General features: G+C 41.6%; 1 protein-coding gene across 13 annotated transcripts; it reads left to right on the top strand.

The window, feature by feature from the left end:
• Positions 1 to 2195: 2195 nt before the first annotated feature.
• lrrfip2 (leucine rich repeat (in FLII) interacting protein 2) lies at positions 2196 to 26320 on the top strand. 13 transcript variants are annotated; one of them, XM_068328203.1, is made up of 27 exons: positions 2196 to 2563; positions 3740 to 3900; positions 13386 to 13472; positions 13826 to 13885; positions 15515 to 15574; positions 15716 to 15754; positions 15956 to 16018; positions 16486 to 16533; positions 16643 to 16705; positions 16927 to 17016; positions 17458 to 17514; positions 17794 to 17847; positions 17953 to 18009; positions 18501 to 18572; positions 18821 to 18934; positions 19343 to 19384; positions 19870 to 20001; positions 20832 to 20903; positions 22637 to 22807; positions 22917 to 23009; positions 23358 to 23450; positions 24036 to 24137; positions 24674 to 24806; positions 24909 to 25079; positions 25173 to 25252; positions 25365 to 25469; positions 25554 to 26320. In XM_068328203.1, the coding sequence occupies exons 2-27, from the start codon at positions 3811 to 3813 to the stop codon at positions 25662 to 25664; spliced, it is 2259 nt and encodes a 752-aa protein (XP_068184304.1). In that variant the 5' UTR covers positions 2196 to 2563; positions 3740 to 3810; the 3' UTR covers positions 25665 to 26320. The 13 variants fall into 13 exon arrangements, with proteins under 13 accessions (XP_068184304.1, XP_068184302.1, XP_068184303.1 ...); XM_068328201.1 differs by having other exon boundaries at positions 16927 to 17028; XM_068328202.1 differs by having other exon boundaries at positions 15713 to 15754.
• The last annotated feature ends 132 nt before the right edge of the window (positions 26321 to 26452 follow it).

The raw sequence follows: 26452 nt of genomic DNA, 5'->3' as shown, positions 1-26452 counted from the left end.
ACATACAGTTTAGTTCATGCAGTCATTACTGTCAACAGAACTATCACTTTTCTAAAATTTCTTTTCCATTTGAACCTTTGACGGGTGCCTTTTCCTTTAATGTTAGCTCCTTTCCCAATCTCACCAGTGTTAGCTTTCTTTCACCAGTTAGCCTGCTAACATTCATCTATGGCTTTGCAATGCCCGCCCAGCGCAATCCATGATTTACCAACACAAAGTTGTTACGTCACGTTTATTTTTGACTACTTTGGATGCGCTTGGTCTATAATATCAATACATTTGTTTTCATATGTTTGGTATGACGTCTGATATTATTGTTTTATCGTGGAATTTCCACAGGTTCCCGCTAGTATATTTGAATAAGCTCACATGAAAAGTCTCATGGTGGCGCAGTGAGTAGCGGTCCCCTCACAACACGGCGGTTACGGGTTCGAGTCCCGCTCTGTGCGGAGTTTGCATGCACTCCCCGTGTCTGCGTGGGTTCTCTCGAGGTTCTCCGGCTTCCTCCCACCTCCAAAAGCATGTGCTTCAGGTTGATTGGCCAGTCCCAAATTGCTTGTAGGAGAATTGTCTTTGTGTCTCTGCGGTGCACTGGCGTCGTGTCGGCGTCTCCCCCGCCTCACGCCCTATGCCAGCTGGGATAGGCTCCAGCTCCCCGTGACCCGTTACAGCGGATACAGCGGCAGAAAATGGACGGATGGATGGAAAAGTCTCACACTATCACATTGTTACTAACGCCATCCACTACCTGTCAATCAAGCGCCCAACCAACCACTGCACAGAACCAATCAAGGCGCATCTGCCAGAAGGAATCAAGTGAACAATATGGCGTAAAGCAGTGGTCCCCAGGCGGTGGAACAGTACCAGTCCGTGGGTCATTTGGTACCGGGCTGCGCAGAAAAAAAAAATATTTACATTACTTTCGTTTTATTTATTTCGGAGTCCGAAAGATGTTTTATTTTGTACAGTGCCGTCTGTGCGGAATGACACACGAACAATGCATGAATCGGTCCAGCTCGACAGGTCTCGGTCACGTGACAGGTTATCAACCCCCACAATTAAGCGCCCACAACCGCGCCAGTGTTCTGGATTAAAGTCAAGGCAGATTATCCTGAGATCGCCCAAAAAGTATCAAAAACCCTGCTTCCATTCCCAACCTCCTGTCTTTGTGATTCGTGATTTTGCGCAGTGACCGTAAAGAAAATCAAACCGCGGAGCAGACCGGACGTCCGGAACACATTTCAGGTGTCATTGACTCCCTTCACGTCTAGATCAGCGGTCCCCAACCACTAATTCTCATTATTGTAATTAATATTATTTGATTGACTTGTTCACCCTTCTATTGGAAATGGTCAGTATTTCTCCTACGTTGATTGCACTGATTGTAAGTCGCTATATTTCAAAATAAACCTCATCAGTGCTGTCACTTCAATCGAGTTTTTAATATCACTATTTCCTACAATTATTTCGTAAACAGAGATGTTGATTATCAATTTATGAAAAAAAAGTTTGTCTGTTGATGTCTGCATTTTACATAAAACCACCGCGGATTATTTATTATTACACTACAGCTGTCCTGGCATCATTAACGATTATCGAGCACATGAAGACCGGGCGTGAAAATGTTGTCTTAGATGAAACCGGTCCGTGGCGCAAAAAAGGTTGGGACCGCTGGCGTAAGGCATCTGCTATGTTAGGAGAAGAAATAACTATATATTGACTTCCCAGTTAACATAATTTTTGAGTGTCATAACTGTTCCAACACTTTTCATGTTTTTGAGCAGAGTCCAAACAGCAGGAACGAGTAAGAAAACGGCAACGAAGTCTAAGTGAAACGAGCTGGCTAACACGAACTGTCCGTCTAGCTACGGTTTTCCGTTTGGAATGAGACAATCGATCCAAAGTGCTCCTCGGGCATCTGACAAAACCGGTCTTTAAGTAACTACATACAGTTCTGTTCATGTAGTCAGCTAACAGAACTGTCACTTGTCTAAAATGTCATTTCCACTTCACTTGCTCTTTTGATATTTGCCTTTTCCTTTAATGTTAGCTCCTTTCCCAATCTCGCTATTGAATAAGCAGTTAGCCTGCTAACATTCATCTACGGCTTCGCAATGCCCGCCCAGCGCAATCCATGATTTGCCAACACAAAGTTGTTACGTCACCACGTTGATTTTGGACTACGTTTAGTGCGTTTGGTTTATAATATCATGAACTCTGTTATCATTGTTTTATCTCGGAATTTCCACGGGTTCCCGCTTGACGTATATACTGTACTAGAGTATAATAGATGATATACCGGTACATAGATAGTCTTTGTGTGTCCGACACCACATGAAGGCACATTACATCGTACTTTTTCTCTACATCCGGGACCTTCGAGGCTAACCAGTGCGTGTGGAAACGGAAAGAGGAGGGCAGAGAAGAGCGGTGTAAAGGGGGACTGATGACAGCTGTCAGTGAGGACAAAAACGCTTCAAATCTCTGAAGAGAGGCCCAATGGATCTACCCTGAAGTTGGAGAAGAGGGAAATCACATTTTCTGTGCCGCCGAGTACTCAAAGGTAACGTAATGACTTGGATGTGGAAAATATGACGGGGGTATCACTGGCAGTTTGCCCCGTCTTCTCGTGAGAGTCGGCCATCCAAGCTAGCAACCTAGCTAAACTAATGAGCTAGCCTTGGTCCACAGATGTTATCGTCCCTGCAGGGGGCCACTCTTTGGATAGTCTTCGTTTTCCAAAACCACGTAACAACGTAAAGGCTAACTTTAAATGGCAATTTGCATCGGAAGAAATGTGATTTGGCATTCCTAGCTAGCTTGGTGAGCTGGGTAACATCAGTCAATGCTAACGTTAGTATATACCAGTAACTGAAGCTAATAGGGTAGTCAATGTCTGTCTTATTTTAACTTTAATTACACTGAGTATTTTCCTTGAAAGGGATGCTATAGATATGATAATGTTTTATTTATTAGTGGATGGAAATGTTTCCGAGTAAACATGTACGGTTTAGTAAGTTAACTGGACTTTGCTGGTTTAGGTTTGTTTATAGTAACTTGACTGCTCCATTGATCAAGGATTACCCGAAAAAAGTTTCTGATTCAACAGTTTCTGAGGTTGTCAGACAATTATTTTGAGTTTTGCGGCCATTGCATGAGTTAAACCAATAAAGTTGTTAAACGAGTGCTCATGGAACGCATGTGTACTCTGACTCAACCTGATCCTAAACTAGGCGTTTTCCCTAGCCGCCGAGATTGCTCTTTTTGTCTGTGTGATCAGATTGTTAATTTAGATGCTGTCTAAAGTCAGGCGAACACATATCTCATCATGTTGATTTTGTGTAATACGAATTTACCAGCTGATAATGGAAACCCTGTCAGATCAGTTCCAAGTGTTTATTGTATCTGTTAACCTCATCCAGTATTGTTAGTGAGATTCTCTTCACGTTTTGGCTCCTTAGGTTGCACTGGTTCTGTGTGTCCTTTAAAATTCCGCTAGGACAGCCTCTACTGTACTGTTATTCAAAAACGACTTCAAGTGCCATTTGTGAATGCATGCTTAGGAAGAAATGGAAGTAAGAGATTAGCTGTTTATAGCCTCTAAATAGAAGAAATACAAAATGTGTGGTGAACTTATTGAAATGTGGTTTAAACTGGACACAGACATGAAGAAAATTACAAATAAGTTTCACATGTGTCTTTATTTACAGACCCCCTTCTTTTTTTCTGTTTCCTCTAGGCATTTACTAAACAAATTGAATATTCCCTGACGCTACACATCATTGGTGCAGCTACAGTTCCAGAGGCATTATGGGATCACAAGGTACTGGTAGAAAACGTGCCCCTGTGAAAGACCGTTTTTCAGCTGAAGATGAGGCTTTAAGTAGCATTGCACGAGAGGTAAGGTTGTACCCCATAACAAACCTTTTTCATTTTGATGCATGTTGTTGTATTCTTTCTACGTTGTTCCCTCAGGCATTACTCATTCATTGCTAAAATAATTTTATCCATCTCAGATTTTCTTATTCAGCTCATCCAGGTGATGAGATCTAACGTAAATAGAAGACTGAGTCGAGTCAATCGTGGATGTTCTTAATTTTGGCGAGAGCGCCATCACATCACACAAATATAGGGAACATAAATAGACCTGAGCGTATGTCTATATCTATTTATATCTCCCCACCTATATATTTGACTAAGCTCACTTGAAAACCTCACGCTGTCACGCTTCCGGCGTCTACCCAGAAGTTTGGGCTGGTAGCTGAGTTAGCTCTGGTCTTCAAATTTGTCCATGTCTCTCACTTACGGAGCCGTTTTGGCTTCGTCAAACATAGTGGTTTATATTTTTTGATTGTGACGGACCTCACGTTGTCGTATGGGGAACCCTGATGTTTTATTCACCAGGACCAAACTCACAAAGCCGGCGTCTACCCGGATGGCCAGACTGTAACGTCGAAGCAGCCTTCGTCTTTGCGTTTGCCCATCCCACACACACAAAGCCGTTACAGCTTTGTCGAACACAAACAAAGAAAACAAACAAAGTCTGATATTGTGTTATTGTGGAATTTCCACGGGTTCCCGCTAGTCTATGTATATGTGTATACATTCATACATACACATAAAATATGGCGTGAAATGCTTGATGTGTGTCCTGTTCCTTCTGTAGCTGTAGTCCATACTGTGTCATTATTATGTTTTGAACTGTTTTTCTGTTTGCTCGTCACAAATATTCACACAACAAATTTTTGAAAAGCATGGCATTGTAATTACCTCACTTTAATTGTTATTCCCAATTATCTTTGAAATTGGCTCAAACATAATTAAAATGTATATTTTTAAAAAATCTAAATATATTCAATTTAGACCCAGCAATGTATGCTGACATTACTGTATTAATGCATTTTTCCAGTAGTTTCAGATATGATTTTTTTAGTGCATATCCAGGTTATTTTTTCTAAATTTTGTGGCACTTGCTCAGTTACAGTAGTATCAATATATCCCTGTACCTCCCAGGGATGTTGTCATACCACTAACATAGGCACATCTATAATGAAGTAATTTTACAGATAAATGCAAGTAGTTTTTGTGTTATTCAAATAAGCCTTGAATAGCTCTTTTGTTTAATAAGACTTTGCTTTGGAGTTATGAGTCAAACTTCGGGCTTGCTTGCAGCGTTCCTCATTCCTGAGCGTTCAGTCAAACTCAGTCAGAATCGTGTATCTGTGACACAGTGAATTCTATTATGAAACATGCTGGTCAGAGTTGTGTCAGTAAATCAGCTTTGAAGAACCAATTTACAAATTAACCGGCAGAACTCGAATAGCTACATGTGTTTCAGTCTAGGCCAGTGGAGACAACTGTTTTGGACCGCAGAGAGATAAACTTGGCGTGTAATGTTTTCGTTTAGGAAAAAAAAAACACGGGCTCTGGAGAGAAGCTGCCTAACCTGTATTGACATGCCCTAAGATTTTTTTGGTCTGTTCAACAGCAGAACTGTCATTCCTTTGCTGCCTTCCACACTGGGGTGTCCAAGAGTCTGAAATACAAAGATCCTTGTTTTAAGTGTGTGTGTGTGTGTGTGTGTGTGTGTGTGTGTGTGTGTGTGTGTGTGTGTGTGTGTGTGTGTGTGTGTGTGTGTGTGTGTGTGTGTGTGTGTGTGTGTGTGTGTGTGTGTGTGTGTGTGTGTGTTGTGCTTTTACAGCACAAGATTTGTACTGGATTTTTATTTTTTATTTTTTTGTGATCCTGTATTTGTGTGCCATGGTCAGTTTTAAGAGTCAACTGTAGTGGTTAGTGCCTCATTCTTGGGCAGTAAGCACACATCTTCATAAACTCTCTTTATAGCCAGACAGGCTGATCATAGAAACATGACTCATCTGACCCTCCCAGTCAAACTCTGAGCCTGAGTCTCTCTGCAGCAAACTGGAGACCAGATCAACTGTGCAGGTGGTTTGAGGTGTCTAACTTGGTGAACATCATCGCCCGCCTGTCAGATTTTCTAAACACTGCAGCTCCTGCCCCTATTGTCTGTGCATGATTAAGAAAAGTTACTGCCTGCCTACCAGTGCTTGGCATGTGTTACTGCTGGGAATGACTGTGAATTTGATCCTGCACCATCATCAGCCAAGTTCTAAGGCCTCTTACATTACTGGAGAGTCAGTCCTTTTGAATACCAGCAGCTTGCTTGCATATCTAACAGTGACCAAGTGTTAGGATTATGATTATCAAATAGCCATTGTCCCTCTGATTAGAGGCTGAAAGATATTATGGCATTTAAATAAAGGAAATCATTGACTTCCACAGTATGAAGAGTGTTTTCATAGCTATAGTTCATAGTCCATCAGATTCAATTTGTGATATCAGTCATAAAGTCATAATTTCATCGAAAGTGTTGCACTTAATTTTAAACTGTTAGATCTCCAAAGAACAATGGTTTGTAATAGAGTGACTGTCATCAATCACTTGATAATGACGGCCAGTTTCATATAGCTTTGTCTCCCAATATTTTAAGAACAAGCTTTTCAAAACTTCTGTCTGATGCTACAGGATTAGAAATTATCAAGAAAGAAGTTATAAAGCAAGTTATCATGAACTGATCTGATATAATTCTGATATAATTTTGCTTGAGACCCAAAGATTAGCCATTGAGTGATTGTAGACAAGTGTAGTGCACCTGGAGTGACTACAGGCCTGTTTATAGTAGACTTGTGCATCAAAGCAAATGTACAAATGTTTTGTGTTCAATTCATATTTTGTTATAAGTTCGCTAACTTATATGTGGTCCTGGCTTTGTAGCCATAAGAGGACAAAAGCCAGTGTCTTATTGTGCCGGTCCCAAGCCCGGATAAATACAGAGGGTTGCGTCAGGAAGGGCATCCGGCGTAAAACTTTTGTCAAAAGAAACATGCGAATCAAACCTATGACCTCCATACCGGATCGGTCGAGGCCTGGGTTAACAACGACCGCCACAGGGTGCCGGTGGAAATTGGACTATGCAGAAGACAGGGTTAGATGGAGGCAACTGATTCGCTGTGGCGACCCCTGAAGGGAAAAGCCGAAAGGAAAAGAAGGAGATATGTGGTCCTGGCTTTAGAAATGTGTTACTAGGGATTTGTGCTAAGAATAAAATCAGCATTGAAGTATTTTTGTGATTGAAATTATGTAGACATACTATTGTTAAAAAAATCTTCATTTGCACAATATTGTGATGGGAATGGTGGCATGTCATACTCTTAATCTAAAGAAAACATGATGCTATGGTGCTCCATAGGAATTTGGGGTGGATTCTGGATTCTTATTGCCAAGACTGCTGGAGGTGTGTTTGATGCTGAACTTTTGCTACTCAGGTTAACCCCCTGCCTCATGATATGGCTGTCAGAGAGCTGTGGCCAGGAGGCTATAGATAGGACAGAGACAGTGAGCTCAGCTGTGCTGCTGTGCAGAGTGGTCATACTGTCAGCTCAACAGGTGTAGGGCTCAGCTCTCTCTGCTCTCTCATGCCCACAACTTCCTTTTTCACTTGAACAAAGCTTTGTAAGCGACCTCAGGGCATGGACACAAAAAAAATTTAACATGTGACCTTTGACCTGAAGGAATAACAAATCGTTGATTGAGTGATAATTGAGCTTTGAATTTATGTATTGCCTACTAAAAAAAATCATTATTTTGATGATGGTCATAATGATTCATCACTTATCACCTAAGTTTTCAGACGGCATCATTCAAGGTCAGGGTTTTGAATCATGTCAAGTTATTTTGCTTGAATAAAAGGATACTATTGTTAACAAGGGTCAAATACAGAACAAACCCAGTCCTCAGAAAAAGGTGTCTTTTTTGTATTTAACCAGTAATAAAGATCAAAATTAAGCCAGAACTGAGTGTTTCTTGATTCATAGATTAACCTGTGTTTATTCACTATGGGCTACTGTAGACAGGAATTGCTGAAACACAGGCTGACTATTCTGGCAGGACAGATAAGAAATAGCTGGAATGCTGACAGTGTCTGTATTTTGGTATTGTACACACCATGTGCTGTATTTATGGACTGTCTTTGAGTTAGTGATAAGTTGTTGAGATCCATTAGCCCATGTTGGTGGGATGTTCAGTTTCAGACCAAGTATGACCTTGGTATTATGAACATACGTGTTGGGTCTGCAGAGCCACCTTCATTAATTGCTGATCATGTTTCTACTTAGTTGAGGGATAAGTGCATTAAAACTGTTATCTCTTTCCCCTGTAGGAGCGTTTATTGGGTTCAGTGTAACTTGGACATAGATGTGTTCTTGCCTCATTATGTTCAGTTATTTAGATAATTTGAAATTACCACCATGTTTCCATACTGAACAGTGGCACTTGTCACTCACTTGGTTATCTGTCGATGTTGTACTCAGTCTCAGTTTGTTTGTACTGTTGCCATGTCTCTCCCACAAGACCTTAAAAATGCCCCCCCACAAACTGATGGTCAGCACATGTTGATAATGAGGCATCCCAAACACTTTCTCTGGACAGAACTTCAGAGAAGGGATGGGTACATCAAGCAAAAATGTTAATCGATAATCGCTTGACACGAATCCACTCCTAATTGATTATTGCTATCCATGGTTATCCCTGATGCTCACACACAAACAGATGGGAGCTAATTTTATGAGTTTGCAGCCCATAAGCGTTAAGCGTTGCACTTTGGGATCATTTGCACTCCACTTGTATGGTAGGGCACACACTGTGAAGCCAGTCTTTACTTGCATCTTTCAAATGATGGCCTTGTTTATTCGGCACATCTGACATCAAGTTTCATGTCCTAAGAAACCCAGCAGTTGATTATTGAATTGTGGACCAACCCTGTGCTGGCGCTTTCCTCGCATCCTTCTGGTATACTTGTGATCAGGTTGCCTGACTTGGCAACATCAGTGCTGCACCTCATTTTCCTGTATTTGTTAGCGGAGTTCCACACGGGAGTTTTTAACAATTAGCATGCTTCTCCTATGTGCTACTGTATGTCTCTTGACTGCATTTTTTTGTTTTTTATTTTTTCTTAGTAATTTCAGTCACGCTGTATGTCTAACATCATTGCTACCTTGCTAGAAGACACGGATGAAAATGGAAAAAAAAATTTTTACAAGCAAACCTTGGTTTTCGAACTCTTTAGACATTGAACAAATTGGAATTCAACCAAAAAAATTAGATTTTTTTTGTCTTAGAAGTCAAACAAAATGTGGAAGTCGAACGCGAAATGCCTTTTTCTCGCCGCCAAGTGCGATAAAAGGTGAGAAAAGTTGAGAGAAAACGTGACGGTAATGTGCTTTTTATTTTAGTTTACTGTATTCAATCATTTTTCCACTTAATTTGTGTTCCATTGCCTATGGTACGAGTTACGGTACTGTAAACCTCTGTCCAAAAGACGACCCTAGTTAGTTAACCCTAACTCGTACCTTAGGCTAACCTGATTTCGTTGATTTTTTTTTCTTTCTCGTATTTGCTTCTTTCTTTTACATTTATTTGATATGTTTCATTACTATACAGTTTGATATATAAATGACATTATGAAATAACACATTATGTTGAAAAAAGGTAGTTTCCTAGTGTCTTGCAACGGATTAAGACTATTTACATTATTTGTAATGGGAAAAATGTATTTGGAATTTGAACGAATCACTATTTGAACAGCCTTCCGGAACGAATTGTGGTCGGAAACCGAGGTTTGCCTGTGCAACAAAATGGCTACTCAAATATTCAGAAATAAATTCCCATCTCTACTTTAGAACTGACATGAGTTTATTTTATTGTATGATCAATTTGTTTGCCCAACAGAATTTTGAAATAAAGTTTGTAATAACTGTTCCTTGTAATAATGTTTTCAGGTCTTGGACAGCAGATGCAGATAGATATTTCTAAAAACTTGAAACCATATATCAAATGAAGAAATATTTTAAATTTAAAAAAAAAAATTCATTTTAGACCTTAGACCATTTTAGACCTTAGACCTTTTAGACCTGTAGACCTTATCTTTATTCAGTAAGGTCTACAGTATACTGTATATGCAGTGAGTGGAAGATTTAACAGCTGAAACTTTGTGTTTTCTGGTAACTAGGGGTTAATGTAAATTATGTAAATGTGATTGATCCATTGTCTGTCAAGTATCTCAAATGAAAGATCTAATCTTTGTTATTTATGTGCCATAGTTCCTTGTTCATCAGGATATGAGTGATACCTGTAAGGTTGTGCTTATTAAGCTTTTTCTAATTCATTCATCAATTAATCAATTTCCTATTGCACAAATTGATGTTTTTCTCAACAAAACCAGTGCTATCCTGCACTCTATTCCATTTTCCAATCCCAGACAGTTTTCCTCAATTCATTCATTGTGTGGGGATCCCAGTAAGTAGTTTGGAAAACCTACAAGTGGAATGTTGAATGTTGATTTAACTGGAAGGTTACTAGTTACTAAGTTTCATCACTCTCACTTCGCTCCTGCAGGTAAGAGATATGATATGTAGCACTGTTGAGGCGTAGCACTGCACCTCGGCAGTGCTACCTCAAGAGCACTGTCGATGTGAGCATTAAGTGATTGGCTCCCAGCACTTCAATCTCCTTTGGTGGACTTTACTTGACACTCCAGACATTTATGATGTTTCCTTTCTGTTCTTGACCGATCACAAGATTCTTTGCTCAGAGTGACACCATGTTCGTTCGCCGGTGCATGCTGAATACGCAAACTGTGTTGCACCAAAAACTGCATCATCTTCTCCGTCTCCCTCTGATTCGCTATCCTCTGTTCCACAACTGGATTAGTTGTCATTACGCTAAATTCCATGATTAGAAGCCTGGTTTTCACTAACATGCTCCGCCAGACCATCAACCATTTTTACCTGTTGACATCTATAGATGTCAATGACAGCCAGTGAGTTGATGACTGATTAAATTTGAATATTGTGTGTAATTTACAGCACAGTTTGTGGTGTCGGCACCTAGTTCAGTATTAGTCAGTAAATTAGGAGCATTATTGAGGAAAGTTTTTTCGAGGTTTTTCTTGAGTTTCAGTTGGACTCTGTGGACGCTCAAAGCACTCCTGTGCTACTCAGTGGTGTTACAATATCCTTTTCCTTCTTTATAAATGAAACGGTGTTTGCATTTTCTTAAGGAAATTAGTTTTTGTTCTTGTTGTGTTCCAAGTCAGTCATTGTGTGGTGTGGACCTCATCCAGACACGTTTTCTTTTCAAGACCAAACCCAATGGGAATCATTGAACAGATGATTCAGCTTGTTTTCGACACTCCGCTCTCGTGTCTTCTCACAGCAACTCAGCAAGCAAGTGCTCTTTGATCACATATTGCCCGATTTATTGAGAGAAATCCAGATCCTTCTGGTGATTCTCTTCACCACCACAGAGTGGTGTGTTTATATACAGTGTACATTATGTTATACAGTGTGTTGAAGTATTTTAATCAGATTGGCCTTGACACAGAGACACAGAGAGAGATACATTATTGAACCGCATTATTCAGATAGAGCATTTTAAAATTTTTGATACGTTGTTTTTTGAAAAGACATAACTAATACAGACCCTTTCCAAAAAATTAGAATGTCGTGGAAAAGTTGTTTAATTTCCACAATTCCATTCAGAAAGTTAAGTTTCATATATTATTGATGCGACGTGGCATTTAACCAATTTGCCTGTGGCATTGCATAGGAGTTATGGAGGCCCAGATTTCTTTGATGCTTGCTTTCAGCTCTTTGTTGTTGGGTCTGGTGCCCCTCATTTTCCTCTTCAGAATACCCCACAGATTCTGAATGGGGTTAAGGTCCGGCGAGTTGGCTGGCCAGTCAAGCACTGTGATGGCATGAGCATCAAACCAGGTTTTGGTGCTCCAGGCAGTATGGGCACGGGCCAGGTCCTGCTGGAAGATGAAATCTGCATCTCCATACAGATCGTCAGCAGAAGGAATCATGAAGTCTTCCAAAACGTTCTGGTAGATTGTTGCGGTGACCTTGGATTTAAGAAAGCAGAGTTTACCAACACCTGCACTAGACATTGCACCCCAAATCCTGACTGACTGTGGATATTTCACACTGGACCTCAAGCAGCTTGGGTTCTGTTTCTCACCCGTCTTCCTCCAAACCCTTGGACCTTGATTCCCAAATGAAAGGCACGCTTTACTTTCATCAGAAAAGAGGACCTTGGACCATTGGCCAACAGTCCAGTCCTTCTTCTCCTTGGCCCAGTTGAGCCGCTTCCTACGTTGGCTCAGGGTCAGAAGTGGCTTGACCCGAGGAACCCAACAGTTGTAGCCCATCTCCCGGATGCGTCTGAACGTGTTGGTTTTTGTAGCTGTGACTCCTGCCTCAGTCCACTCTTTCTGGATCTCTACCAGATTCTTGGATCTTCTCTGTTTGAGAATCCGCTGAGGCCCATGGTCATCTCTTTTGCTAGTGCATCTTCTCCTGCCACATTTTTCCCTTCCACTAGACTTTCCATTGATATGCTTGGACACAGCACTCTGTGAACAGCCAGCCTCCTCAGCTATGAACTTTTGAGGTTTACCCATCCTATGGAGGGTATCAATGATGGTATTCTGGGCAGCTGTCATGTCTGCAGTCTTCCCCATATTGACCCGAACTGAGACAATTGAACCAAACCAAAGCAATTAAATAACACCTGTGGAAACATGTGCATGTGCTTTGAGTTTAGTAGATGATTACTGTGTGGCACTCAGTTTAAAACATTCATGTCCTGATGATTTCTTCACAGTATTCTAATTTTTTGAAATCCTGTTTTCATGGGTTTTATGAGCTGGAAGCCAAAATTATGTAAAATAACACATAAATACCTGAAATTGTTTCAATTATGGGCCATGAATCTATAATATATGAAAGTTTAACTTTCTGAATGGAATTATGGAAATTAAACAACTTTTCCACGACATTCAAATTTTTTGGAAAGGGTCTGTATGAGTATGTGTATTTTTGGCTTTAACTATATGGACTTGATTCATTGTCCTGCTGCGAAGCATAATTCTAAAGTTTCATTTGTTTAGATTTATTTAAAGTATTAAATAGAAATGACTGTACTAATGGATTTTTCAGACTCTGCGTTAAAATAAAGTTAAACTATAACGTGGTTAGATGTAGGAAGTAGGGCTCTCTTAGGCCCTGACAATCACTGAAGCATCATCTGTAAAGAAATGAAATCAGGCCACATGTACATGTTCTGTTGACTCTGTTCTCTTACAGGAAATACCTGAATTTAGTAACTAAATACTATGCGATTGCGTTTGATTGAATTGTGTTTGATTGTCCCCTTTCTTGTGTTTAATCCAGTTAGATGTTGGGCAAGTCCTCAGAGGATGGTGCGTTCATGACTGACAAGTGTGTTCATGTTGTGTCTCACAGGCAGAGGCCAGGCTTGCAGCAAAGAGGGCGGCTCGTGCGGAGGCCAGGGATATTCGAATGAGAGAACTTGAACGGCAGCAGAAAGAGGTATATAACACAAGAGGAGCCTGACACTTATTCAACACCATAAGTGTGCTCTTTGTCCTTGGACTCTTCTATTTTTGTTGTTTACATGGAACGTATACTCTGGTCTCTCACGTCTGCAGTCCGTGGTGCAGAAGAAGGGTTTGGCTTTATACCTTAAATAATTTTTTTTAAGATTTGCCCCACAGCTCATATGCAGAAATATACTCACAGAAGGAAAATAAAAAGTGCTGCATGTCCACGGATGAAACGAAAATGTTCTATTCCTGAAGCGAATGTCACTCCATTTTCCTGTTTCAGCAGTTTTTGTGACAGATGATAATATGTTTTTCCTGGCACTTCATCCCTCTATCCAGCTTTCTTACCATTCATCCAGCGGGAGCAACAGGAAATGGGGTCAGATCCACCAGTGGATGGTAGGGGGGCATGAGAGCAAGTGGTGCAGCATTCCACCCCACTAACAGCCTGTTGTGTGGGATTGAGGCCCAGTCACTCCTAACCATTTAGCTACACTTGACCCACAGGCTGCACTTGAAATATGCCCCTGCAGTGTATTTGCTTTAGAGACAACGTCATCTGTGACTGTATTTGTAGAGCAAGCTGTGGCCTTTGACTTAAGGAGGGTGAGTGAGTCTGCATGCATTGAAGTGGTAATCAGCACACACTCCCCTCCTCCAGCTACTTGAGATTCGATTGATGCTTTTGTACTTCATAATCAAATTTTACTTTGGCATTAATCAGTGAGTGTCGGTGTATTACCACGGCGAAAATAAGCTATGGTGGCCTGAAGTGCAAATCATAATTTAAAAAAAGAAAATGCAAAGCAAAGAACACAAGTGCAAATTATAAGAAACCAGAGAAACAACTAAACACACCAACATACAAATCAATTTAACCAAAGAGAGAACAACAAATCATGATGGCAAAACAGAAACGCAGAAACCACATCAGCTTCTACCAAATACGTAGTTACCTGCTGTCAAAAAACTTTTTCTGTGTTTTGTTTGTTTCTTTACAGTTATTGTCCTCAATGTGTTAAAGAGAAACAGCCACTGAAAACTGAACAAAGAAATCAGAACTTAGTTTTGTCTGGTGAATTCAGCAAACGCTTTCCTGACAGTGTATCAGTGTATAAAATAGTTAAATTGATGATCATCTCTGACTGGACAGATGTCCGTTAGATAACAGGTTCCTATCTTTCCCTGTAGCAGTTACTGTTGGTATGTTTTCTGCCTTTTACCTTTGTTTTCTGATTTGGAAAATCATGCCATGACTGAGGCCGCTTCCACACGGTGCCGGATCTTTATGAAAACGCGACTTTTTTCATCCCACATAGAAAAAGATTTGCGTCCACATGACTGCATTTTCGAAAAAGTCTTCATCCACACGTATCCGCGTAAGTGCATTGATCAACACGTTTATAAGCAAAACAACTCCGAGAACGGCAGGAGAGAGGACCAGGACATGTGGAAATTCATGCCGTTCCTCCTGGAGGAAGACCTCCATCAGAGTTCTCTCACGGCATGTCCCGGTCTGACCCAGAACTGGAGTCGGCATCTTTGGCAAGGAACGTGAATGAATGAATGAATAAATAAACAAATAAACTTTATGGCTCATAAAGAAAGAAACAGACGAACAAATATTCAGGTGTCAAGCATGTTCGTCAACGCCTCTTCGATGTGGATCTGTTGGAGCTGTTATACATCACAAAATAGCCGGTTTTAGCGACGTCCATTCTGTGTGTACATCTAGACACGGGTCACATGCATGATGTCAGAGCAATTTTCTTCACACGGAGACGCACCCCCCGGATAGAAAAAGTTGCGGATACAGCGTCCACACGACAGCGCAGACCCGGCATTTTCAAAAAACTTCACCTTGTCGAGCGTTTTCAAAAAGTTGCATTTTCCTCAAGGATATCTGCATTGTCGTGTGACAAAGTGTAACCGCAACAAAAAAATTGCGTTTTCAACACCTTGCGGACAGGGCCAGAGTTTCTTTCCTTTCACTCTGTAAACTTCACCAGCTTTCCTTCCTTCCTCCAGGCTGACTCAGAGAAAGCCAGGGCATCTAGTGGTAGTAGATCCAGCAGCCGTCATCGGCGGGTCTGTATCTCCCCATAAACATCCTCTTTGTCTGCCAGCATTTTTTTCTCCTTTATCCTTAAATCCTTCTGTTAATCTCTCATCATTCATGTACCTCTCTGTCTGCTTTTCTGCTCTGACTCCACATTTCCATATCAGCAGGGACTGGATGATGATGTCATGTCAGTCCGCAGCTACAGGGTGCGTGCATAATACATGCCTGCTAATTTTATTAAGACCATGCTGATGTGTGAAAGGCTTTACTATTATTAAAGGGCTTATTCAATACATTTGACTGAAATCATTTTATTTGATAATGCTCATTTGTGTCGAGTATAGAATGTGTTTTTCCATTACAAGACTTCTTCTGATGTGTGCTTTTCTCTATTTCTTCATGTAAAGTCAACCTCTTCAGGGATTCGTGACGTTGGAAGTCGATCCAGTTCTCGTAAAAAAGATGCCTTGGTGTGTTTTAGGTTCTCAGCATGCAGACAAGAGTTCAGAAATGCTAATTGTGCTTAGCAGGACCAATTTGCCACCAGTTTCATCTACTTTTGCTGTAGTTAATATCTTTCTCTATCAACTTGAATGTGTTGTTGTGTGATTTCTTTTTGCTTGTTTTTTTGTTACTTTCTTTGTTCTGTGCTTACATAAGACCATTAAACAACAGTGTTGTCAAAAAACCCAAAAGGTCCTCGATAATGGCTTTTTCAGCAGATGTTATGTGCGAATTTCTTAATACCGAACAATACAAGTTTAGACTGCTTTACTTATACTTGCTGAAAAACTAACATCACCACTGTTAGGTTCACCAAGCTAGTGTGCAGAGAGATGACTTGTGTGCTGTTGGTGCGTATTTGTCAGCAGACTAGCAGCTTGTCAGATGAAGCATAGCCTGGTAATATTTCTTGTGACTCATCTTCTGTCTTCAGTCTCATGGCCTCTCCACCAGCTCCACCCTCAAGAGTTCCCGCTCTACTGTATGTAGCTCTATGATAAGCATTTGTTTATCACTATTACTGTATTTTTTAAATCTCATTTTATCTTTTTATGTATTTTTTATTTTATATTTACTTCCGGGCTTGATAGAGCTCTGTGTACAATGACCTGCACAGTCAGAAAAGGTCTTCCTCCTCAAAGAAGGACCTGCTGGTCAGTGTTTGTGACTTTGCTGCAGCCTCAAGCATGGAGGCGCTGTAGACTAATCAGTGTGGTTTGGGGTGCTGATTTACTCTTAATTGACTGATCTATTTTGTATTTTTTGGAATAGTTTGTGGCCAAGCTGTGTTGAAAATGTCTTAAACGCATCCCAGTTTTATACCATGGATGTGTTGTTGTTTATTTGAGGTCATATTTGGTTGCTTTCCTTCCAGACTGGCCTTTACCATGATCAGAGGAACTACACCAGCCTAACAAAGACCAAGCCGCTGCCTCCTCCTTCCTCTTCCACCTATCAGCCTCGGGTCTGTCCTCCTGTCAGTGCTGCCCTACTTTTAACCCTACAGACTGATGTAGTTGAAAGAATTTAGAGCCAGTTACTCTACGAAATTCCGATCTGCACGGTCTAGTATAAGGAATTTATATTCCTCATGATCATCCTTAAATATAACTACGTTTAGGGAATTTTTTTTGTGAAAGCATCAAAGTAAAGAGTTGTTCTCTGTGCTGCTGATGCTTCTTAGTTGGTCACAACAAACCAAAGGTAGCTTGAGGTCTCTTTATCCTTCGCTTTCTCTTGCTATAACTCGGTTGCAGTTTTCAACCTATAGAAAGGAGTGGTGTCACCTGATCTCATTCCACTTCACATGTCTTTTTGCTCTGAATGTTACCATTTTAGCAGAACCTTCACCCTGTTTCCACCCCCTTAGCTCACTAGAGCTTTATTTCCCTGCTCCTCCTGACAGGCCGCCACTTCTTCCTCCTCCACTACTGGCACAGGATTGTCGCGCAGCTACAGCATGGTCGGTTTCTGTCCACTGAGTGGTGAACATTTTTCTCGTTGCTTGTAGTTCTCCTCAGAAGTTGACCCTCTCTGTCTTGTAGTCTGATACACCTGATAGATACCTTTTGGATTTAGCTCCTGGACACTTGACTTTGCTCACACATTTGAGCTTTAGTTCAGTTAACACAAGAATTTGTGTTCTTGAATCTTTGCTCTGTTCTAAAAATGGTCTGCTTGAGTTGGAAATGTAAAAGCGATGTTGTTTTCATTGAGTCCAATCTCCCACGTTTGATCCCAGGCCTCTATTTACGACGATGCCGGTCTGTACGGTTCGGGGTACAGTTCCAGAGCTGTAAGTTAGGAAAACAAGCATTTAAGCAATGCTACCACCACAGCCGCAGTATCCCTGTGGCCTGACATCTGTCTTCATTTTGATCCCCTCTCCCTGCTTTTGCAGCCCTCTGAATACAGCTGGTATTCTTCTGGAGCCAGCTCCACTCGCAGCAGCCCTGCGGTGAGCACTTTTAACCACTGCTACCCTGCATGCCAGCTACCACTCCCCACAGATGTGTGCCACTAACTGCCCTTCACTCGTGCTCTCCCAGCTGCAGGCTTACCTCCTCTGAGTGTTAATGACCCATGTCAAACTTTTCACAGCCTGCTTTCGGGAATAGCATCATTGGTTGACAGGAAGCTGTGTGTTTTAGAATGTTGTGTCGATTAGGGTGTTGGAGCAATGGTTTGCTGTGGGAGTGAGTCCCAGCTGGTGCATACGGCAAATTTTTTTAATTGCATGAATGGACATGTGCTATCTGGTTACAGTCGGATAACCTGATAAATCTAGAGACCGTTGCAAGATATTTAGGACCTGCCCTTTGGATGAGGTGTGTGTGTGTGTGTGTGTGTCTGTGTCTGTCTGTCTGTCTGTCTGTCTGCATACCATCCTATATTATTTTGGCTCTGCATTTGTGTGCGTATGTGTTCATGTGAATGTGTTCCTCTCAGTCTTCCTCAGATGATGACACCGTCAGCAGTGTGTCCCAGGAGCGTGGCAGCAGAGGTCGCAGGGACAGTGTGGTGAGCTGTAGGGCCCGAAACGGTTGTGTCTTAGTACTGTACTTAGATGTTTTCAGCAATTTTTTGTATTCTTGTGTTTTTAATTATCAACTCATCAGTAAACGTATCTTCTTTGATCTTGAATGACATCAGCCTGTAAATATCTTTGTTTCCCTTCTGCCCTTTTCCTCTCTGATGGTTTCTCTTCTCTTGCCCCCTGTTATTATTCTTCTCCCACTGCCCATGTTCATACTCCTGTGTGTAAACAGTCATCAGACTTCTCGGACATTAGTGAGTCGGCTGCTGATTATTTCAGCCGCTCCAACCGGAGAGGCAGTATTGTGTCTGACCTCGATGACTTGAGTATTCCAGATCTGGATGCTGTAAGTGGCTGATATGTGCACAACAGTGTGTTGGGAAATACAGTGCAACACCTCTGATGAATGCATTATTCTATAACTGTTGCATGATTATAAATAACTGTTTTTGTGCGTGTGACTGTAATTGACAGTCTAATAAATGAATAGAGTGGAATAAGTTAAGAAGATGTGGCTACATTGCTGAAGCAGCATGGAATCAAACATCATTGTCTTTAGTGGAGATGTATGATTCACATTTATATCGCAACTCTTACTGATCTGTGAACATGCAGCACTTTCCCCAGGCTACTAACTCTGGACTAATTCTCTAATTTGCAGATGAGGAAAGTACTCCAGCCATGACCTCACAGGATGCTGTATTCTCATCATAGTCCACATTTAATGTTTTAACATTTCCTCTTTCTTTTTCAGCTGGATGAAAAATGTGACAAGCAATATTCAGATTACAGTCGGGTGAGTGCTTTCAAAATCCTCTCCAACCACTGAAGACCGGAAGAACGTTTTCATAAACAAGTCGTATCACACTCCAGAAACCTACTCTTAGACTAAATTAGATTTCCTGAACAAAATAATTACACCGCACAAACACATTCTTCTTTTAACTCCAACCACACGTTAAATAAGATTTTGAAGCGTGAATAAGTGAGGGATTACTGTATTATGTGAGTTAAATCTCACACTGGCTACTATATTAGGCAGCGTTGCATCAACAGAGAAGAATTTTCTTGCTTTCAAGCACAGTCTGGAGACAGTGATGTGGTTTTTCAAGTTTAGAAAGTAGATTTCAGTGCATGAATATGTGAGAACATCCCTCAACAGGATTTGAACTGTGCTGTAGTAGACACTGCTGAGTCACATGATTCTGTTGAGTAACCTACTGGAGTGTCGTTGAGTTGATGCTGATTCTCTAACTGTACTGTGTAACTGTGTGTTCTCAGCCATCTTCCCGCTGTGCCACCCCAGGCCTCTCTGCAGCCACGTTGGCATCACTTGGGGGCACCTCATCACGACGGGGCAGCACAGACACGGGTAGTATCTATGACCCGGACACTACTCTGAGCGAACTTAAGGTAAGATGTACCATGCCGATGGTGTCACCCTTCGATAGCTGAAAAAGTACAAAGTGAAGGAAAATGCCAGCATATGAGATCACTTGTACTTGTTTTAGGTCTGGATGTTAATTGTTATTTTTCATAGAGTTTTGGCTGTTATGCCCTTAGGTTATTTGCCTTTAAACCTGATTTGCAAATTAAAATAAATAAAATAATAGCCTAGTATCTGTTTAAAAACAAGTGAGATAGCGTGGCGGTGACCTAACTAATGTAGACTTTGCTCCATTGGTGATTCTGGATTCATGTACAGTAGGTCAGGTTTTACATACTTACTGTGATGTTGTTAAAGATCAGAACACAGGTGCTCTAGTGATCCTCTTTTCATAAACATAGATTTAACATCTTAACAGCTGTCACATGTTGTTTTACAGGAAATTTAAACATTACATTATCTCATTGTCTTTATTGGTCATAAATGAATTAATTAAATGTGTAGTTTAGTGCCCAGTGCTGTATGAGGTCCATGGAGTTTTAGAGTTTTATCTGTGCAATGTGTCTTACATTTGTTCCCTTTGCACTTGAACCCCCGACAGTATTTCCTCTCCCCTAAGCCCCTGTCCCCCTTTGCTGTCCTATGACTGTGCTTTAACCAATTCTTTAAATATTCACGGAGGACTGGACATCCTGTGACGCTACTCTTTATGTGTGAGTGGGCTGGTAATGTGTCTACCGGCTGGACTGCCTTTGACCTGGCAGTGTGGGCTCTTTACCTCTCTTTGATACCCCCCCCCCCCTTTCCCCTCTGATGCCCCAGTTTACCCCAACCATTCCTTCACTGTGCTTTACAGGATATCTATGAACTAAAGGACCAGATTCAGGATGTAGAAGGGCGGTACATGCAAGGGCTTAAAGAGTTAAAGGTAGAGGGGCTTGAGCTCACAGCATGCCTTCTCTGGGAGCAGCATGGCCTCACTCCCCCCACCTCCCCTTCCTCCCCACTCATACCCCTTTGTCCTCCCTCCTGTAGCTCCTAACAACCACAGCCATGTCTTTGCGTGCTCCCAGTCTGAAATGAGTACTTCTCCTGTTTGCATGATCTTCTGTTCACTTCCTGTTTTGATCCAAACTTACTGGTTGTGCTAGAAATGAAGACACTCCCACAATTCAGTTTGGTTACAAGTGGTACAAGAAGCATTAGAATGCTCCACCTGCTGACAGACCAACGTCACTTCCAGTCTGGAGTCTTCCATCCGGTGTTTGATGGTCTTCTGGCGGCCTGACCTTGGCGGTGTCCTGCAGCAGTTTTGTGTTCTCTTTAAGAGGACACTGTGTTTCATCGATGAGTGTAGTTGACTAACTAACCTGACAACCGAGGGCTGTACTATGACTGGATTTCAACTCAGAGTTGATCCATGCTGTTAGAAGGTACTCTGACTGTAGACTGTAGAGTTAATTTACTGTCAAAATGGATGAATGAGTGTCTGAGTCAAATGTCCATGTTTTGTAATGGCCCCCGTCAAAGAATGCTGGGCCATAATGGGCCATAACTATAAATATATTTTAGTAGCCCACTGAAACACTGGCCAACAAAGCCCATCACTGACTCATTGTTCTTACCACATACTTTTAATTTTATGAAATCTTTAGTGAATATTGAGAATTCTGTTGAAACCACAATTTTGGGCAATTATAATAAAAACAAAGCAAAAAAATCCTCTTTGACTTAGCAGTTGGAAATTTCTAAGAAAAACAGACTGAAAACTTTTGTGTTTTAAGGAACCATATCACTTCGCTGTAAAAGCTGGGTCAAAATGTAAACTCCCTACAAATACCATGACTGGTTGAGTTGCGTCTACTCTGGATGATATGGAATTACACTTACCAGTCTGAAAGCATCAGGAAAAAGTATTCTAATCGGCATGACTTTTAAGTTGTACTCATCAGCAAATTTAGCTGGTTCAGAAGAAACCATAACAATTTTCATTTTTAAATCTAGATTCTTGTATTTGTGATTTTAGTTTTCTTGCTGTTTTCTCTGATTATTAACCCCACCACATCCCCTTTTTACTTACAATGGCCCTAACACATTGTCACAGTAGGGTACAGGTAAAATAGTCTAAATCTGTGGAATCAGTACTAGAGCTACAGCTCAATGGTTTTTGTGCTCTGATTGACTTCCTAAAGCAGCTCGGTGATAGTGACCTGTATGGGTGAAGTTAGAATAGCTTTAACCTGCATTAGAGAGTGTAGATTGAGCCCATCATAGTGCAGCCCTCCCTCCTCCGCAGTAGCAATAATGCAGCTGATGCACTTCTTTTAGATCCCTCAGCATCATCCTTTTTCATTGGCCACTTGTAGTTCTGTCAGATTCCTTTTCACACCATTGCCTTGTTTCACTCCTGAAAGTGATTCAGTACATTCTTCTTATTGTGTTATCACCTATGACTCATCACATAACCTGTTAAAAGTAGAAAATATATCACAAATGCGGCACAAGATTATGTCTTTACCTGATCTTTCATGTAGAAGAAAAGGTTTGTGTAGTAAGTCTGTTGTGTGGTAAATGTGTTGCATAAAACTACCTGATGCATGTATGTGAGCTGTGCTTTAAATCACCTCGGTCTGCTTATTAACATGTCCCTGACTCCACCAGGAGTCACTCACAGAGGTGGAGGACAAGTATAAGAAAGCCATGGTGTCCAACGCACAGCTGGACAATGACAAAGCCAACCTCATCTATCAGGTGGACACACTAAAGGACGTCATAGAGGAAATGGAGGAGCAGATGTCTGAGATGAAGAGGGAGCTGGAAGAAAAGTCCAAGGTGAAATATCTGCCTCTCACATCCAGTTAATGTTAACTCACTGGCCTGAAATTAGTCATGGAGGTCAGGTTAGAAATATGAAATTTGATCAGATGTTCTGTGTTTTCAGGAACTAGAAAGACAAAAGCACACATGTACTGTCCTGCAGCATAAACAAGAAGAGCTTAAAGAGGGAATCCGTCAGAGAGATGAGCTAATAGAGGTAAGGGAAGATGACCGGCTTCCTCCATTGTGATGACATCAGCGTTCTGTTCCTTCAGCACCTTTAGGTGTTAGTGCCATCTGCAGCACATCCCTGATGCAGACGGCAGCAGGGATGTGATGAGGATAGATTACCGCCACCATCTGGCTCCTGGGTCCCCTGTCTCTATATCTGTCTCATGTTCTATCTGCTGTTCTATCATTCAGTTCTTTCATTATCTCCCCCGCCTTGTTCCACCTCATTCTCTCATTTGGCTATCTGTTTGTAAATGTATTTTTTCTTGTGTCTTTGTTTCATTCTTTGTTATTCTGTGCTGCGTCATCTCGCTGCCGCTCTACACTGTTCCAGGAGAGCCAGCGAATGCAGACTAAATTAGACGCTCTCACCAGGGAGGTGTTTGACCTACAGGAAACGATTAACTGGAAGGACAAAAAGATTGGGGTAGGAGGTCCTACGTGGGTTGTCTGACCGAACGCGGGAGGCAGTAGATGGTTAAACATAGCGTCCCTTTTTGCCTTTCATGCTGTCTCTGCATGATGGAGCCCCTTAGACGTTAGCACAAACCAGGACCAGCCCACATTTACCGTTTGGATTTTTGCATGTCAAAGCAAAGAGTGTTTCTCTACTGACAATGCAGGCAACTCGTACTGTAGTAAAGCTCTCAGTGTGCCGCCTGTGAAAGTCAACCATAGCATGACATGCATGGCTCCATCTCTGATCGGCTGATTTATTAGGTCCCACTGTCAGACTCCTCTTAGTGAACATGTCATGCTAGTGATTGTGAAGGTAAAGAAACTGAGTGGCTCAGTATGATGTCTTCCTCACCTCCCAACCTTTCCTAGCAGCGTCTTCCCTGAGCATGCCGCCTCGTCCTCATCTGCGTGTGTCTGTTTTCTCCCCTGTAGACTTCATGCCTGCTCAGTGCATGTTCATGTATGTTAGAAGTCTTGCATGTGGTGTTGTCTGTCCAGTCTATCCAGCTCGTCATCTGCCTCTTCTCTCTCTTGTCTTCTCCTGTGTGGCCAGGCTCTAGAGAGGCAGAAAGAGTACTTTGATTGCATTAGGAATGAGAGAGATGAGCTCAGAGATGAGCTCGCTGACATCAAGGGGAAGGCCAAAACTGGAGAGGTAGGTCAACGCAACGTCCAGAAGAACACAAGCAGATCAAAGGAAAGGTCACAGACATGAAGCTGCACATTTATACTCATTGGTCAAAACCACGCCTGTTGTCACTGTACCTCCTCTCTGTGGAACTGAAACCTTCCATCTCTTTTTGTTCCACGTCTTTCAACGTCCTGTCGTTCTGAATAACTGCAGTTTATTATATTCTACAGCTCATGGGTTTGGGTTCATAGAGGAAACATATTCTTGCTATCCTTAGTTGGAGGCACACAGTGCCTGTGTTGTGTTGCGTTGTAGTGTGTAGGCCACTGTACAATTGAACATCGATGTCGGCTAGTTCATCATGTTCTAACAATGGGACTAGTAAATATGAAATATGGAAACTCATCTGGAGTTTTTTTTTCTTAGAATACCATTTTTTGGTCTTTACTTGGTACTGGAAGTGATTTTTGACATATTTAGGCATGTTTGGTATCATGAGAATGTGGCATCCTCTGTTCTGCTGGAGTGCATCCTGACTAATGCATGTTTACTTCCCACAGAAACATGGATTAGTGATTATCCCAGATGGAACGCCAAACGGAGACGTCAACCACGAGCTCCAGTCCTCAGCGATTACTGTGGTTTCCCAGGAGGCCGCACAGTTGCTGGAGTCTGCGGGAGAAGGCCCACTGGGTGAGCTGCTGATGCAACTGGTGTCACGCAAACGGTCTGGGAAATGCACCAATGCTGAGGATCCTGAGCGTTTCACACTTGTGTTCTTCCTGTGTTTTCTAGACGTCAGGCTACGGAAGCTGGCAGAAGAGAAGGATGAGCTGCTGGCTCAGATAAGGAAGCTGAAGAATCAGCTGGAGGAGGAGAGACAGAAGCACGTAAAGATGGATAGTTCGTTCACAGATGGAGAGAGGTTGGAGAACGGTACAGACGTACAGTTTATTGAGATGCAGAGTAAGTTCACCTCGTAAATATCTGACAGGTCACTCATGAAGCGACCCTTCATACATTTCACCTGTGTTCTCACTGGTTCCTGTTTGTCCACAGGAGATGCCAACAGACAGATTAGTGAATACAAATTCAAACTTTCCAAGGCAGAGCAAGAAATGGGTACAATGGAACAAAACGTAAGTTAAAATAACCGATTTGTCAAACTAAACAGTGGCTTGCATGAAATGCATACAAATTTTCCCTACGTTGTAAACTTTAGGCCATTAATTCACTGGATTGTGTTTTCAGATTAACAGACTTGAAGGGCAAGTGTCCAGGTACAAGGCGTCCGCAGACAACTCCGAGAAGGTAGAAGACGAACTCAAAGCAGAAAAACGGAAACTGCAAAGAGAGGTAAAGAGAAAACTTAAGTGTAATAGTGGAGGCAACGTGAAAAATGAGCTCCTGAATGTAACATCTGCTCTCTGTTCCCCACAGCTGCGCACAGCTCTGGATAAAATAGAGGAGATGGAGATGACCAACAACCACCTAGTGAAGCGCCTCGAGAAGATGAAGGCTAACAGGAACGCCCTTCTGTCACAGCAGTGAGGCTGAACGGCATCACCATGGAAACCCTTAAAAACACACACCTCTGACTGCTTTTCTGCATCTGGAGCACATTTCCATTTTAGCTATAACACGTAAAAGATGTGTGGCTAACCAAAAACACTTTAGAAATTGTAGCACAGGCAAAATGCTGAACTGTGTGGGTTTTGTTTTTTTGTAATGGGATTGTTGGTTTTGTCTGGCAAGCTGTTTTTGGATAAAATACAGACTTAAAACAATTGAGTTTCTGGACATTACATCAAGGAAAATTCTCTAATCACGTGAATTCTGACAGCTTCGTACTACATGTTATCCGTGAGACTGTATTTCTCTCTGGCTTGGTGCTTGGCTGTACTTTTTTTTTTTCATAAGTTGCATGAATGAGTATGTTTCTTTTAAACCATTAAACCATCACGGCTGCTGCAGGCCCGCACCTTCCCAGCTTCCCCTCCTCACAGTGAAGTGCCTTTTCACACTGGGAGACTGGAGGGGTTTGCACTGCTCAGTGAGACAGGAATTATTTTAACAGGTACAGAATGATGTATTTAAAAAGTTGGTCATTATTTGAAAATACGTAGATCCAAATGCGTCTGCTGCGGTTTCAGTGAAATTTTTCAAATATTTAAAAGATTTCTTGAAAATAAATGTAATTTACAGAAGTTTTATTTTCATGTCCTTGTTTTGAAATGTTCTTATGAAAATTGAATGTGAGATGGGTATTTCTCCTATGTACATACATATGCACATACACATACACACACACACGTACACACTAATGTGTGACTGGGACA

The sequence above is a fragment of the Antennarius striatus genome, chromosome 11 (genome assembly GCF_040054535.1).
Source record: "Antennarius striatus isolate MH-2024 chromosome 11, ASM4005453v1, whole genome shotgun sequence".
NCBI classification, from domain to species: Eukaryota; Metazoa; Chordata; class Actinopteri; order Lophiiformes; family Antennariidae; genus Antennarius; species Antennarius striatus.
The sequence above is the reverse complement of the archived record's forward strand: the minus strand, read 5'-3'. Positions and strand labels throughout refer to the sequence as shown.

Coding starts and splice junctions, on each gene's coding strand:
- lrrfip2 (XM_068328200.1), top strand. CDS start 3,811: ATGGGATCACAAGGTACTGGTAGAAAACGTGCCCCTGTGAAAGACCGT. Junction 16,534..16,642: donor TCAAGAGTTCCCGCTCTACT/GTATGTAGCTCT, acceptor CGGGCTTGATAG/AGCTCTGTGTACAATGACCT. Junction 20,002..20,831: donor CTACTCTGAGCGAACTTAAG/GTAAGATGTACC, acceptor TGTGCTTTACAG/GATATCTATGAACTAAAGGA.